Genomic DNA, 12990 nt, shown 5'->3' on the forward strand with positions numbered 1-12990 from the left:
ATCTCACCAGGGCATAACTTTCCTTCCAAGGAGTAAGCGTCTTTTAATTTCATGGCTGCAGTCACCATCTGCAGTGATTTTGGAGCCCCCCAAAATAAAGTCTGACACCGTTTCCACTGTTTCCCCATCTATTTCCCATGAAGTGATGGGACCATTATATCTACTACTGTGGGTAGGAATCCCTTAGAAGAAATGGAGTAGCCATCGTGGTCAACAAAAGAGTCTGAAATGCAGTACTTGGGTGTAATCTCAAAAATGACAGAATGATCTCTGTTTGTTTCCAAGGCAAACCATTCAATATCATGGTAATCCAAGCCTATGTCTCAACCAGTAATCCTGAAGAAGCTGAAGTTGAATGGTTCTATGAAGACATACAAGACCTTTTAGAACTAACACCCAAAAAAGATGTCCTTTTCATTATATGGGACTGGAATGCAAAAGTAGGAAGTCAAGAAACACCTGGCTGCTAAGTCACTTCAGTCGTGTCCGACTCTGTGCAACCCCATAGACGGCAGCCCACCAGGCTCCGCTGTCCCTGGGATTCTCCAGGCAAGAACACTGGAGTGGGTTGCCATTTCCTTCTCCAATGCATGAAAGTGAAAAGTAAAAGTGAAGTCGCTCAGTCGTGTCTGACTCTTAGCAACCCAATGGACTGCAGCCTACCGGGCTCCTCGGTCCATGGGATTTTCCAGGCAGGAGTACTGGAGTGGGCTGCCATTGCCTTCTCCGAGAAACACCTGGAGTAACAGGCAAATTTGGCCTTGGAATACGGAATGACACAGGGCAAAGGCTTATAGAGTTTTGTCAAGAGAATGCACTGGTCATAGCAAACACCCTCTTCCAACAACACAAGAGAAGACTCTACACATGGATATCACCAGATGGTCAACACCGAAATCAGATTGATTACATTTTTTGCAGCCAAAGATGGAGAAGCTCTATACAGTCAGCAAAAACAAGACCAGGAGCTGACTGTGGCTCAGATCATGAACTCCTTATTGCCAAATTGTAGTATTTACTACTAAAAAAGGGAAAATCCACCTGTAAATGGACCTGTAAGATTAAACTGTGTTGTTCAATGGTCAACCATATTTACCATAGTCAAAGCATATTGACATTAACCACAGTTTTATTTACTCCTTTTCTAAGAAATAATGCAGTTTCCATCTTTCAGCTTATAACCTTTTTTATAGAATTCAAAGTTCTTTGTACTTTTTTCCATACAAGGCAAATTTGTATTGTCTGCTGATCACCCAGACTTGTAACTAGAGAAAAAAAATTGCAATTTATGTGTGAAATTTCTGCTGCTGATGTTGTATTTTTCTTTTATAGAGTGGAAAACCACCCATCAGTGATATGTTCACAGACCTCAAGGATGGAAGGAAGCTATTGGATCTTCTAGAAGGCCTCACTGGAACCTCACTGGTGAGAGATGTTATCTTCAAGAACCAGTCTAATGGAGTATCTGTTATTGCTGATACTTGAAGACCCTCTGGGGGTCCTTACAATGTAAAGGCTGATATAGGAACATAAAAAAAGGGTTTTAATGAATTTTTTGGTGGAACTATATTTAGGCTTTATTGAGGATTCTATTTTTATCCAAAAAATTACTTTTTATTTTTATTGCTCTCAGGCAGTAGAGAATTACAAAGAAGGATGGATATGTAAAGAAGGTATGATATTCTGAATAGTGGAAAGTAGAGACAAATATGTTTAATGTTATTTAACAAATGGTTAAAAAAAGGTTATCAAAACTGATGACGTCTATTTTTATTCAGATTTTCAGTATTCATGTTTGTTTCATCATCAAATCCGACTCTATTACTTTAGGTGCATGGTACCTAATTCTCACACAGAAGTAACTTTGCCAATGAAAAGGATGCATTTTATGGGTACAAACTTTGACACTAGAGGTAGAATTACTATAAAAGGTATAGAGAGATGCACTTTTGAAGATGAATTTTTTTCTTGCTAGAGTGTGGGTTGTTACACTCTACCTTTTGCACCAGATGGTGGGTAGGCATCTACTGGAGAAACCGATCCCTTTCTTAGATAAGGTTCCCTGGCCAGTGAGGCAGAAAGAAGCGTCCCAGGTCACCTTTCCCAGGTGGCAATTCCAGTCTTCCCCGCGGGCCCTCGTAATGCTGTCTGGATCCTATATAGCACCTCTGAATCCTCTCTGCTCTGTCTACACTAGTGCAGGTGGAGGGGACATAACTTCTAAATCTTTGTGCCTCCAGCCCAATTGAGACAGAATATGCTTTTTCCCTGGTGGAGCATTGATTCTCAAGCTTGTTTGTACCTTAGAATCACCAGGGAAATCTTGTACAAATTCCCAAACCAGACTATACTAAAGACTCATTAAAACACAATCATAGGGAGTGGGATTGGACACAGCATTGGTGTTTTGGGAAGATCCCTGGGGAATTCCAGTGTTCAGGCATGCTAAGGAACTACTATCTTAGGATGCTATTCGTGGGAGGATTTGCATTCCGTCAATGCTGGCCTCCACGGTGGCCTGAGAACCCAGCGTGGGCTCCTAGCACAGAGAGGACCTGTAGGCTGAGCTGCTGTTTCACGTGCCTCTCAGTGTCAGTGATTGACAGCAACATGGAGGGATTCTGTCTCATTTGCTTTTGTGTTTTGCTTTCCAGCCGAAAGAACGTGGCTCCACGAGGGTGCACGCTTTAAATAATGTCAACAGAGTGCTGCAGGTTTTACATCAGAATAATGTAAGTTTGTCATGGGACTTTGGGGGTCCTTTGATGCCATTGGGATGATTTATTACGAAACCAGCCACCTGCTCTGGGCAGCGGTGTCAACCGATTTTTTAGAAACATTTCTCATATGAGAAGTATTGAACCTTTTCTATGAGTGAAGGAATAGTTGTGCTTTTTTGTGATTGCTTTATTGATCTATTGTTTAAGTAATACATTTTTGTGACTTAGGTTTACCTGACTCTCTAAAGTGAAATTTTTCTTATCGTTTACTTATATTGTTGTCCAAATGTGCTAAAACAAAAATATGGGTTTCTGTAGAAAAATTGTCTTAAAAGTTATTTTTTCATTTTACTAGGTGGATTTAGTGAATATAGGAGGAACGGACATTGTAGATGGAAACCACAAACTGACTTTAGGATTACTTTGGAGCATCATTTTGCACTGGCAGGTGGGGAAATTTTCAATTACTTTTTAATAGGAATTGGAAATGGATCATATGTGTATTAGTTTCTTAGAGCTGCCACAGGGTACCACAGACTGGGTGGCTTCAACAATAGAAATTTGTTTTTTCACAATTTTGGAGGCTAGAAATCGGAGATCCAGGTGTCAGCAAGGTTGGTTTCTTCTCCTTTATTGGTAGGTGGCTCCCTTCTTCTTGTCTTCTCATGTGGTCTGTGTATGTCTGTGTCCTAATCTCCTTTGCTTATTCCAAGATACCAGTCATACTGGATTAGGGCTAACCCACGTGATCTCATTTTACCTTAACTACTTCTTTACAGATTCTATTTCTAAATACATCCCTATTGTGAGGTGCTGGGGGTTGGGATTTCAACATACGAATTTGGAGAAAGGATATAATTCAACTTATTTTGAATAAAAAGCCTGACAAACTGCTCTATTTTCCTGGCATAGAGAAAAAGTATCTATTTTTTAAATATTAAATTTGAAAAGTACCAGGCTTATAGAAACATTGCAAAAATAACTCAAAGAATTCCTGGATACTTTTCACTCAGATTTTCCAAATGTTAACAGCTATTTGTATTTTTGTGTTTTCTCTCTCTCTTTCCCTCTTTCACGAAATAGTTAAGTGTGTATTTTGTAAAAGCAAATTATTTCTAAAAACAAGAAGTTCTCTTATATAACTATAATATATTAATATAAAATGTTGAGTACATAATATTTATATATTGTTATAAATATATTCATACATTATAATATTTATAATGCTAATATTAATCATTATACAGTTATTATACTATACCCTAACAAATAGTATATAATTAGTAAAATCAGGAAGATAATATTGAAACAAAATATGTGATTTAGAAATCTGATGGCGATTTTGTCAATTGACCCAATAATATCGTTTAGAGAAAACAATACAGGATTATGAATTACATTCTTTTTCCTTGTCTTTTCAGTCATCTTTAATCTGGCATAATTTTTGAGTATTTCTTTGCACTTCATGATATTGACGTTTTTGAAGCATACTGAATAGTTATTTTGTAGAATGTTCTTCCATGTGGGTTTGACTGATATTTCCTCGTGATTAGACTTAAGGTTATTCATTTGTGGGATAAACACCACAAAAATGATGCTGAGTTTAATATACCATATCACAAAGCACGTGCTGTCTGGTATTTTTTTTTCCGGCTGTATTAGCTCATCATTTGGGTAAGGTGAACTCTGCCAGTGTCTCCACTGTACGGTGACTGCCCTTTGTTATTGAAAAGTATCTTGTGGAGATCTATTTTGAGGCTTTGTAAATATTCAGCTGCTTATCAAACTTTTGTCCATTATTTTTAAGATCCATTCGTAGTTCTTGTTGTTGTTGTTTAGTCGCTAAGTCATGTCCAACTCTTTTGTGACCCCATGGACCGTAGCTGCCAGGATCCTCTGTCTATAGGATTTCCAAGGCAAGAATACTGGAGTGGGTTGCCGTTTCCTTCTCTAGGGGATCCTTCTGACCCAAAGACTAAACCAATGTCTCCTGTATTGGCAAGCGAATTCTTTACCACTGAGCCATCAGTTATTGTTATGGTGCTTGGCAAAGTGATTTTCTAATTTCATCATTTCTTCTACATTTGTTAATTATCTTTCCACTTGTGAGGAAGAGCTTTCCCTCGTCTCTTGTTTCTCTGTATCTGTTTATCTATTCATTTATATATCTGTGCACACTGATGGGGGAGGAGGCAATGGCACCCCACTCCAGTACTCTTGCCTGGAAAATCCCATGGATGGAGGAGCCTGGTAGGCTGCAGTCCATGGGGTCTCGAAGAGTCAGACATGACTTAGCGACTTCACTTTTCACTTTTATGCATTGGAGAAGGCAGTGGCAAACCACTCCAGTGTTCTTGCCTGGAGAATGCCTGGGACGGCGGAGCCTGGTAGGCTGCCATCTGTGGGGTCACACAGAGTCGGACATGACTGAAGCGACTTAGCAGCAGCAGCGGCAGCATTCAGGGACTTGATTCTAGTTACCACTTGAAGTTATCGGCAGGCATTGTTTCATTTGAACAGGTGAAAGATGTCATGAAGGATATCATGTCAGACCTGCAGCAGACGAACAGCGAAAAGATCCTGCTGAGCTGGGTGCGCCAGTCCACAAGGCCATACAGTCAGGTCAACGTCCTCAACTTCACCACCAGCTGGACAGATGGGCTTGCCTTTAATGCCGTGCTCCACCGACATAAGTGAGATGTGACTCTTCTTAGCTGTGCAGATTTGTACAAATTTGTACATCCTTTCTGTCTCTCCCTGCTTAATCCCTCCTAAGGTCCCTTCCCATGACCACTCTCTCCTCTGTACATGCTCTCTGAAAACATAAAAAAAAGAAATATCATAGGAAAAAAAAACACCCATCATGTTTTATTTCCATAGGACTTAAATGCCACAGTGCACAAAATCCATGATTTCTTGTATGTATTTGTAAGTTAAAAAATGTAAAATAATTCACATAGTTCAAGCCCACTCATTCCGCACTACACCAATAATATACACAAAGAATTGTAATACTTTTCAGCCTTCTGCTAAAAGAAAAAACTCTATAAATTTAGTGTAACCCCAATTAAAAATAGATAAATGATTTTTTTTTCATGAAACTTGTTATCATAGTCTGATTCTATAATAAAAGACCAAGGGATCAAAAGGAGCCACTTCACTCTTGAAGAAGAGACAGGCTAAAGTAGTTTCCAAACAGAAAGCAAGACTAGTTATGAAGCTATATTAATTGAGACTATATAGCACTACAAATAAAATACAATGTAATAAAAAGCTGAAGCATAAGAAATTGCCAATATTTGACTGTTTTGATATGTAAGAATGGCAGTTTCGTGTAGTTCAACCTAAGGGAATAAATAGCTCAGAAATAGCTCCATTCTGATCTACAACTGAGTCAATGCTGCAAATTAATAGATGGTATGGAATAAGTGGAAACGCATGAATTGGATCCCTGCATCACCATATCCCAAATAAATTCCAGATGCAGCAAGAATTTAATTGTGAAAGGCAAAATTTGTTATGTGTTTTATCCCTCTTATAAATTGTTTATTGTCTCAAGTTTTATTTCCTGTATGTTCTTTACTGATATATAAAAATGCAGTTGACTTTTCTATGGCTTATATCTAGAAGATTGTTAAATTCTGATAAATTTTGAATTTGTTATTGTAGGTTTTATTTTGTTACTATAGGTTTTTTTCATGAATTATAATCATTTTTCTCTCCTTCCCTCCCTTCCTCTTTCTTTCCCTCCTCTTCTCTTTCCCTTCATTTGTGCCTTGTCCTTCAATACAATATTGATCTAAATTGGTAGTACTGAGGCAGAATGTCTTGTTCTTTAATGTTTTACCATAACGCTGTTATTTGCTGTATTTTTTTTTTCATATACCTTTTATCTGATGAAAAAAAAACCCAGTCTTCTTCATCTCCTTTATCAGTTTAAGGAGGTTGTCCTCTGTTTCTAGTTGGTTAAGAGATGCTGTCAGAAAACTTGAATTGTAGCTAAAACATTTTTCTATCTATTACTTGACTGAACAAAAATGTATGCGGTGTCCTCTGTGTGCTGGGCATAGGACGTAGAACAGAGATAAATAGCAAGCAAAAATCCCAGTTCTCCTTCTTGGAATTAATGTTCAAATAGAGGGAAGCAGGCAATTTAAAAAAATGGAAATGTAAGTTGTGTAGCATATTGAAGTGGTAAATATTGCTGAAGAAAAATCTATCAGGCAAGATGAGAGGAATTACCTGGCATGTGGGAGGTCCCTGGGTCCAGGGGTGTGAGTAAGGGGTGTAACAGGAGATGGAGTCAGAGAGGGAGCTGGGGTTGGGGGTGAGGGAGGCAAATCTCAGAAAGGTAGGTTGGTCCAAGGTGCAAGAGCAGATAGAGCGCAAAGAAAATGATCAGCTTTTAAGCAGTCAGGGTGACAATAATGTCCAGTTTGTGGGATTAAAAGAAAATCGTGATAGAAATGAAATACTAAACAATAGCTCTATGGAGTGGGGTGGATGGAAATCCTATTAGGGATTTTTGTGTTAGAAAAATCCTGTGAAGTGATTAGAGCTGGATTTTCTGTTCTGCTAATCTTGGTCTTTTAATCAGAGATTTTAGTCCATTAACATTATTGTGATAACTGATGTATTTACAGAAGTTCCTTCTTAAATTTATTTTGAGCTCATTTTTCTTACTTTTTCTTCTTGTCTTCTTGTAGGTTCTTCCTCCTGTTTTTTTTTCTTTCTTTCACCATTTGGGAAATATATCATTTCTAGTCATTCAGTGGCTACTCCAGAATTTTAACAGCATATTTAACCAATACAAAAATCTTAGAATGTTTTACCTGTCATTTTCATATTTGTATTTTATAAAGTATTATATATTTGACAAGCTTTTGGGATATAAAAGATAAACTTTTAAATTTATATTCACAAATAAAAAAGCAAAAAACTGAAATGTATATGATTATAACAGTAACAACTTTTTCCCCACATATTTTATCATCACTAAATTTTATTTGCATGCTAATTTCAGACCTGATCTCTTCAGCTGGGATAGAGTTGTCAAAATGTCCCCAACTGAGAGACTTGAACATGCCTTCAGCAAGGCTCAAACTTATTTGGGAATTGAAAAGCTATTAGATCCTGAAGGTATTGTTCAGTGTTTAATTTCAATCTTGGTTTTGCTTTATAATTTTGAATATTTGAAATGCAGTATTTTTGTTTGTTTGTTTGTTTTTGTTGTTCTCTCTTTGTAGAAAGAATTGTGAGAGTTAAGGAAGTGTTTTTTCTTTTGAAATATGGTACAAGACTTTTTATTATAGACATAATACTGTGCTTAACAATTTCTAGGATCCTTCAGGAGGAAATTTAATTACATCACTGGAGAATAGTTAATAAATATCAGCATAAGAGTTAATGTTTTAGGAAAACAAAATTATTAGACAAGCAATTTAGTGTTTGGTTCATTTAATTAAAATGTGTTTTTTGTATGAAACGAGCTTCTTATATACGATGTGAAAACATTACTTATGAATGTTGCAAGACTGAAGTCTAGACTTATTTTCATAATATGAATGAAAATCTGTGACATTACCTTAAATGGTAGCTTATCTTTTAGCCTTGTGGGGGAAACTTTTAGGGAAGATTTTTAAGAAATGGGATATTGCACAAAAATCCATAGGTAATTGTCTTTACCTGTGTCTCATATATTATATGAAAGTTACCAAGCTGTGGTATTGCAAAGACAGTATACTAGTATTGTTTATGGGCACTAAGGACAGTTATTTTATATCTAATATTGAGCAATTCACATACTTTGGACATCTAATTTAAGCTGGTTCTTATTTTCTTTCACTATTAGATGTTGCTGTTCAGCTTCCTGACAAGAAATCCATAATTATGTATTTAACGTCTTTGTTTGAAGTGCTACCTCAGCAAGTCACTATAGATGCCATCCGTGAGGTAGAAACACTTCCAAGGAAATATAAGAAAGAATGTGAAGAAGGAGAAATTAACATACAGGTACAGGTAAATTTTTACTAATATATTTGACTTGCCGTATTTGTTTTTTGTAAGATAATAGGTAAGATAATTCTGAGGATTTTTCGCTTGCCTGAGAAATCTTGACTTCTCAGCATCAAAGCTTCAGTTTGTCAGTTAGCGTGCTGACACCATCATGCGCATGTAATGGAAAACCACAACTTTACTGATTTTACTTTTTAAAAGGGAAAAAATATGTTTCGTATAGCAAGGCTGGAGTTAGGGCCTAGGATAGTCATGCTTTTGCATAACATGCTATTTGATTAAGAGCAAGTGTATTAGGAAGTTTGGGATTGACATGTACACAATGCTGTATTTAAAATGGATAACCTACTGTGTAGCACAGGGAACTCTGCTCAATATTCACTAATAATCTAACTGGGAAAAGAATTTTAGAAAGACTATAGATACGTGTGTGTGTGTATATGTCAGAGTATGTGTTAGTCACTCAGACGTGTCTGACTGTTTATGACACCATAGACTGGAGCCCACCAGACTCCTCTGTCCTCAGATTCTCCAGGCAAGAATACTGGAGTGGGTTCCCATTCCCTTCTCCAGGGCGTCTTCCCAACCTAGGGATTAAACCCAGATTTCCTGCATTGCCGGTGGCTTCTTTTACTGTCTGAGCTACCAGGGAAGCCCAGATACATGTATATGTATAACTGAATAATGAAAAAGAGCAGTGTATTGATATTAAACTCTTCATTTGCATGCTTTCATTAATGCCTTAGAAGTTGAATTAAGTTAACGGAAGAAATATGATGTGGTCAAGTTGTAATCATCTACTCTTTGACGTATCTTGCTATCTTTTACTTTTCAACGAACGCTAATAGCCCGCCTTCCTCTCTTTCTCTTTCTACAGATATGTGCTTAGAGCATTAGGTGATCAGTAAATAATTCCTGAATTTCTCTTGAAATTGATCTCTCAGTCAAAAATCTCCTCTTGAATTTGAATGAATACCTTCTGACACTTGCAGTCAGATAACGCCTTCCATTTTCCACCTCATAGATCCTAGTGCCTATCTTAATAACCTTTAGCTGGTCACTAAGTTTCCTAGTTCTCAGATATCTTCATTAGAATATGGAAGTTTGGTACTAAATGATCTCCAGGATCATGCTGGCTTTCCAGTTTCAGAGTTTTAGGTCCAGAACTTAACTCATTTTTCCTTCTCTCTCTTTGGCATCATCTGTCTCCTAATTATCCAGTGTTGCATCTATGGGCTCACTGATTCACTGTTTTTAGCTCCTGCATGTCATTTACCGGGTCCCTTTGGAGTCTTCCTTCAAAATAATTGGGGTGTGTTTACTTTCTGTTCCAGCTTTCTCTACAGCTACCTCTTGTAGTTTACAAGGCCCAGCCCACTGCCGCAACTCTTCTCAGGCCAGTGCACTCCAGTCGTGGTGGACTTCTCCTCTCCTTCCCCCAGATTCTTGTACCTGTGGGCTGATCTCCATGAAACGCTCCTCCACCCACTGTTTACATGGCAAGCTTCCCATCTTTCCTCAGTTTCAATGGAACTTTTTCAGAGAAGACTTCCCCGATTAACCTAATTGAAATCCGGCCCTACACACACACACTCACTCACTCTGTTTCTCGCTGTCACAGTATTTTTACAAACTATGTTAAGAATTTTCAATTGTATCTTAAAAGCATTGAGAAAGCAGTGAAAGATTTTAAGCAGGGAAGTCTTAGGATATAATTGCATTTTTGCAAACATCATTCCGGCTGCTCTGTGAGAAGTGGATGGTGGAGGTAGACGTCTGGATAGTAACAGGGAACTGAAGACACTGGTGATCAGGCTGTTGTAGTGCTGAAGTCAAATGACAGTTGTGACGATGGAAAGACCTGGATGGGTTTGAGATAAATTTTGAAGGTAGGAATTCTTATCCATATTAAATGTAGGAGGGGAAAGAAAAAGAGGAACCATGTCTGGCCCCCTGGTGTTTAGCTGGAGGAGTTAAGTGCACGGAGGAGCCATTTACTGAAATGGGAAGCTCGGAGAGGTTTGGGGGAAAAAATGAAGGGTTTGAATATTGACAAGGTTTGATATGCCTATGAAAAATTGAAGTGGAAATGTTAAGGAAGGTGGGACATAGGAGTTTGGGACGAGAAATATAAAGGTAATAGGATATATTAACAGAGGGTTCCTGAAATCTAATAGCAATGGATGAAGCCTTGCAGGCCAAGTACATAAGGAGAATTAAAAAAGGGCCTGGACTTAATTTTGAGGAGCTTCAGTACTTACATGTTGGCAAATGCTTTTGAACTAGGAGAAGAACCAAGGTGGTGTTATTAAAGCAGGGAAAGGAGAACTTCGAGAGGGTGGGGACAGGTCAGATGTATAGAATGCCCTGGGAGCTTAAGAAACAGAAGGTGACCAGACTTCTGGGTTTGCTTTAAACAGTTCTGGCTTATGTATGTTGTTCTAGCACTTTGGTTATAAAAAATGTTCTGGTTTTGTGTTCATTACATGATCATCCTGAAGATGATGCTAGAAGAATGTATTTGTCATTGAGAAGGTTATTGGTAGCAGTGGCAAAATACTTTCCAGGTGTGTGGTAGGGACCAAGACCTGATCAGCATGAAAGGGAGTGTTAACAAAAGCAGTTGCGAAATACATGACCTTTTCTTATGTTGTTTTCTATACATGCTTGTATGTTTCAGATACATGAAAGTTGTGGATGAGAGGTGAAAAGGTAGAGACAGGCTATAAGCAAATTTTAAAGAACTTTGCTCTGGAAGGGAACTAGTGAATGAGATAGGTGGTTAGTTTGGTTATACAATTCTGAAGTATATAAGAAAATACTCCATTGCTTAGAAGGAGCTTGGAATAACTTATTCCACAGGCTCTTAAAAACAAACAAACAAACAAACAAACAAAAAAAAACAGCTAGTAAACTAGAGGGCTACTGCCTCAGAAAAATATCATCAGTACAGTAGCCTGTATATGTATGGCTGTCTTTTAGTGTCTGAAATGCAATGCTAAGATGCTATTCAGTAAAAGCAATTTAACAAGGGTTCTAATTGCTCTCTTTAAATGACATCTACCCTTTCAAGGTCCACCATGTTCCAGATCCTCTGTGAAACGTCCTGATCTATCCCTTGATGAATTCAAATAACATCCCTTGTTAGACCCATGGAATTTATAACTTTGTTAAGAGCCTTTTTATTTTTGTTTAGAAGTGATTCATGTGGGTTATTTGTCTCTTCCCAACTATATACTCTGGGAGATAGTGAAGGACAGGGAAGCTTGGTGTGCTGCAGTCCATGGGGTTGCAAAAAGTTGGACAGGCCTGAGCGACTGAACAATAACAGCTATATTAGAGTATGTCTGAGTATGGAATCCATGAGTGATACAGCTTTTGTACTCTTTGCCATCCTGGCATGAATAAATGCTTTCTGACTAGTTCACAACATTGCTCACCCAGCTCCTGAGAGTCCAACAGATGCCTTAAGACACAGTGGTGTTTGACCTTGGGTCTCCATCCAGTGTGCCTTTGTTGAACACCTTCTGGTCTTCACGATGCTTGTGGATTTTCTTGGATTTGTTTTCATAGAGCTCGGCACCAGAGGAGGAGCAAGAGAGTCCCCGAGCTGAAACCCCCAGCACTGTCACGGAGGTTGATATGGATCTAGACACCTATCAGATAGCACTGGAGGAAGTGCTGACCTGGTTGCTTTCTGCCGAGGACACTTTTCAGGAGCAGGATGACATTTCTGATGATGTGGAAGAAGTCAAAGACCAGTTTGCAACCCATGAAGTAAGTAATCTGTAGCTGATGAACAGGAGTATGTGCCATGGTGCCTGTGTCTTAATCAGGAGATGCACCCTGATATATATTGTTTACTGAATTCTGCTCCATAGAAATTTCATGGCATTATTTGAGAACTTCAGTTCAGTTCAGTTCAGTTCAGTTGCTCAGTTGTGTCTAACTCTTTGCGACCCCATGGACTGCAGCACACCAGGCCTCCCCGTCCATCACCAACTCCCGGAGCTTACTCAAACTCATGGCCATTGAGTCGGTGATGCCATCCAACCATCTCATCCTCTGTCGTCCCTTTCTCCTGCCTTCAATCTTTCCCAGCATCAGAGTCTTTTCAAATGAGTCAGTTCTTTGCATCAGGTGGCCAAGGTATTGGAGCTTCAGCTTTAGCATCAGTCCTTCTAATGAATGTTCAGGACTGATTTCCTTTAGGATGAGTTAGTTGGATCTCCTTGCAGTCCAAGGGAGACTCAAG

The 12990-nt window shown here is 38.4% G+C and overlaps 1 protein-coding gene across 1 annotated transcript in view; it reads left to right on the plus strand.

The window, feature by feature from the left end:
• The window catches only part of UTRN (utrophin), a 558671-nt gene that overhangs the window by 128475 nt on the left and 417206 nt on the right, over positions 1–12990 (plus strand). The window contains exons 4-10 of the mRNA XM_010851494.1: positions 1333–1425; positions 2655–2732; positions 3076–3168; positions 5241–5413; positions 7744–7859; positions 8572–8732; positions 12309–12512. Of these exons, the coding sequence (XP_010849796.1) occupies positions 1333–1425; positions 2655–2732; positions 3076–3168; positions 5241–5413; positions 7744–7859; positions 8572–8732; positions 12309–12512 (918 nt within the window). The remainder of the gene's footprint in view (positions 1–1332; positions 1426–2654; positions 2733–3075; positions 3169–5240; positions 5414–7743; positions 7860–8571; positions 8733–12308; positions 12513–12990) is intronic.

This window comes from Bison bison, unplaced genomic scaffold (genome assembly GCF_000754665.1).
Source record: "Bison bison bison isolate TAMUID 2011002044 unplaced genomic scaffold, Bison_UMD1.0 scf7180017864303, whole genome shotgun sequence".
NCBI lineage: Eukaryota > Metazoa > Chordata > Mammalia > Artiodactyla > Bovidae > Bison > Bison bison.